The sequence below is a fragment of the Tupaia chinensis genome, unplaced genomic scaffold (assembly GCF_000334495.1).
Source record: "Tupaia chinensis unplaced genomic scaffold, TupChi_1.0 Scaffold000161_1, whole genome shotgun sequence".
NCBI lineage: Eukaryota > Metazoa > Chordata > Mammalia > Scandentia > Tupaiidae > Tupaia > Tupaia belangeri.
The window spans coordinates 1,727,146-1,729,877 of NW_006159632.1; the positions used below are offsets into that span (position 1 = coordinate 1,727,146).

The window sequence follows — 2,732 nt, forward strand, 5'->3', positions numbered from 1 at the left end:
CCCCGGGCGGGCCTGCTCCGGTATAGTCTTTGGCTCTGACTCTGGGTGAGGCTGGGAGGGGCCAGGGCAGAGGTGAGGTGCAAGTGCCCGGGCCCTGTGTTCCGGGCCGAGCTGGGGGTCCTGCCCTGGTTTTCATCCCAAGCCCCGCAGAAGCAGCATCTGAGTGGAGTCGCCAGGTCGGCGCCTTGTCAGGGCACACAGGTGGGCAGGGGCAGAAAGGCAGAGGTTTTTGCCACACGGTGAGGTCGTTTGCTTAAATGCTTCCCAGATACACAGGCATCTCATCCACTATCAGCAGCTCTGCTGAGGGGATTCTTTCATTTCTGTTTTTTAAAAAAACGGTGCTTCATTGTGGTGGAGTACACGGCACATAACCGCGAGCTGGCGTTTCGGCACACCATTCCGCGGTGTCACATGCACACAGGGTCACATGCCCTAGTGCCCGGCCCAGAGCTCTGGCCTAACTGGCTCTGTCCCCGTTACTGGCACTGCCCCACGCCCCTGCCCAGGCCCTGCACCCGTTCTCCATCTCTAGGGGTGGGTGACTCCAGACACCTGGGTCTGTGGACCCACATGGCGCCCGGCCCTGAACACGGTGTCTTCAAGGCCCTTCTGTTTCTGGCTGATTAAGACGCACCGCGGCCACACCGGGCTTTGCCTGCTGGCTACGGCACATGTTGCAAACGTGGCCATGAGCGTGGCCATGCGTGTGCCCTGGAGGCCCTGGTGGGACGCTGGACCCCGGGTGCTTCTGTGTTTGATGTTCCGGGAAGCCTGGGTTGTCTCCATAGTGGCTGCCCCTGCTGCCCCACCTCCGGGGTACAGGGTTCCCGTTTCTCTGGAGGTATGGCCACACTTGCTATTTTCTCATGGGTTTTTGGCAGCCATCCAGGTGGCCGTGCCACTCATTCTTGTTCCTGTAGATGAGAAGGCGGAGGCCCGTTAAAGCCGACCAGTGAGTGGGTGGGCTCCTGTTGGACTCGGGCCTCTGCAGTGCTCTGCCTCCTCGTTGCTCGTGTTTCATAATTTATAATTTGATCTCAAATACTTTCACGTCACTGGGTGCATTTATGCCTGTCACTAGATTTTCAGCCCACAGGGGCAGGAACCAGGTGCTTCAGCCAGCGCTGTCCAGTCTGCATCAGAGGCCACCAGTGTGCCGAGGGGCGTGGCTAAGCGTGGCCCTGGAGGAGCAGGCAGTGACTGGCAGACGGGGTGGCCCCTTGCGCCCTGCCGGATGGGTGTGAGGACACAGCCACCCCGGCAGCAGAACTGGAGACAATGCCTGAGAGCTGGCGTTGACACCCAGCTGAGTGTGGCCTCGTTGCCAACTTAGCATATTGTGACGGACGTTCCTGCCATGAGCTGTCATGGTTTTGCTCCAGGTGACTGTTTTCTGAGGTGCTCACCAAGATGCCAGGAACAGAGGACAGTGAGGTCCCTGCCCACGGACAAAGGCCCATGCCACTCGGCCGCTGCCTGCTGCATGACATCAGGGGCCCGTTCACACCTGGCCGCCTGCTCCCAGGACTGGCAGCCTCGAGCTGGCCGGCGTGTGCTGTGTGTGAGCACAGTCCCGGGCCACGCAGGGCGAGAACGCCCCCACGGATCCCACCGCCTGGGCCTTGTGCTGCCCTGCCCCGCCTCCGCTGGGCTGATGTTCACCCAGCATGGGGTTCCTAGCCTGCCGCTGTGTCTGTGCGGTTGGGGAGTCACAGCAGAGGCCTTGCCAGGCCACGGCCTGTGTGTTCACCCTGTCACAGAAAGTGCTCGGGCGTCCTGGCGCAGGAAGTCAGTGACTGTACGTGCCTGGCTTTTGCCGATGGCCAGGCACGGTCCAGGAGTACGGGCTACAGGGTGTCCCAGCAGCTGCTCCTGTTCTGGGCCACTGGGGTGCGTCTTGAAGCGTTAGCCGTGGCAGGATGCTGCGCTAAGCAGATCGCGCTCGTGCTAGTGTGGGCTGGGAAGCTCCCTGGAGAAGGTCGGACGAGCCTCTGGACTCTGCACGCGCTGCATCGGCGTGATGGCGTCTGACGTCCCTAGCCGGGCTGGCTTGGGCAGACAGAGCTGCAGGGCGTTTGGGGCAGCATTCCGGCCGACGTGCAGAGCTCAGTGCTGCTCCGCCAGGGCGGAGGTGCCCGCACCCCGCGCCTCGTGACCTGTGGGCAGCTCCGGCTAGCCTCTCCCAGGGCTGAGCACCAAAGGTGCTGAGCAAGCCAGTGTGAGGCTCTTCTCAAAGAACCTGTCTTCAAAAAAGGGACAAACCAGGAAGCTTAGAATTGCTGAGAAAAGTCGAAAAGAAAGTGGTGCTCAGTTACGAGGAGGGCCCAGGACTTCCCACTGCTGCCGGGCCGGGCTCCCACTTAACGCGTCAGCACAGGCCAGTGGGCTGCGTCCGACAAAGTGGCTGCAGCATGGCCATGCAACAGGAGATGACTTCCCCGCAGAGAGGCGGCCAGAGGCCAACTACGGAAGATTGCAGGCAGACACGCCGCAGGCTCCGAGGGACAGTTCTCCTCCGGAGAGGTCCTGGCCTCCATTGCAGAGGTTTAATTATTCCCTCGCATCAAGGCTCAGGTGGTGTTAATGGGGAAATTGCTGGAAGACGGTGCAGCGTAGCCTGGCTCTGTTGCATGGACCCATGCGGGGCCGGGGTGGGCTGTTTGGGGGCTGTGTCCTCCCTCCTCCCACTGCCCCGAGGCCTGCTGCAGGGGTCCGAGAAGAGCCTGAAT

At 61.7% G+C, this 2,732-nt stretch overlaps 1 protein-coding gene across 1 annotated transcript in view; it reads left to right on the forward strand.

The window, feature by feature from the left end:
* NID1 (nidogen 1) overlaps positions 1-2,732 on the forward strand; it is a 54,443-nt gene that overhangs the window by 19,730 nt on the left and 31,981 nt on the right. The window contains 1 exon segment of the mRNA XM_027770855.1: positions 2-20. Coding sequence (XP_027626656.1) covers positions 2-20 — 19 coding nt within the window.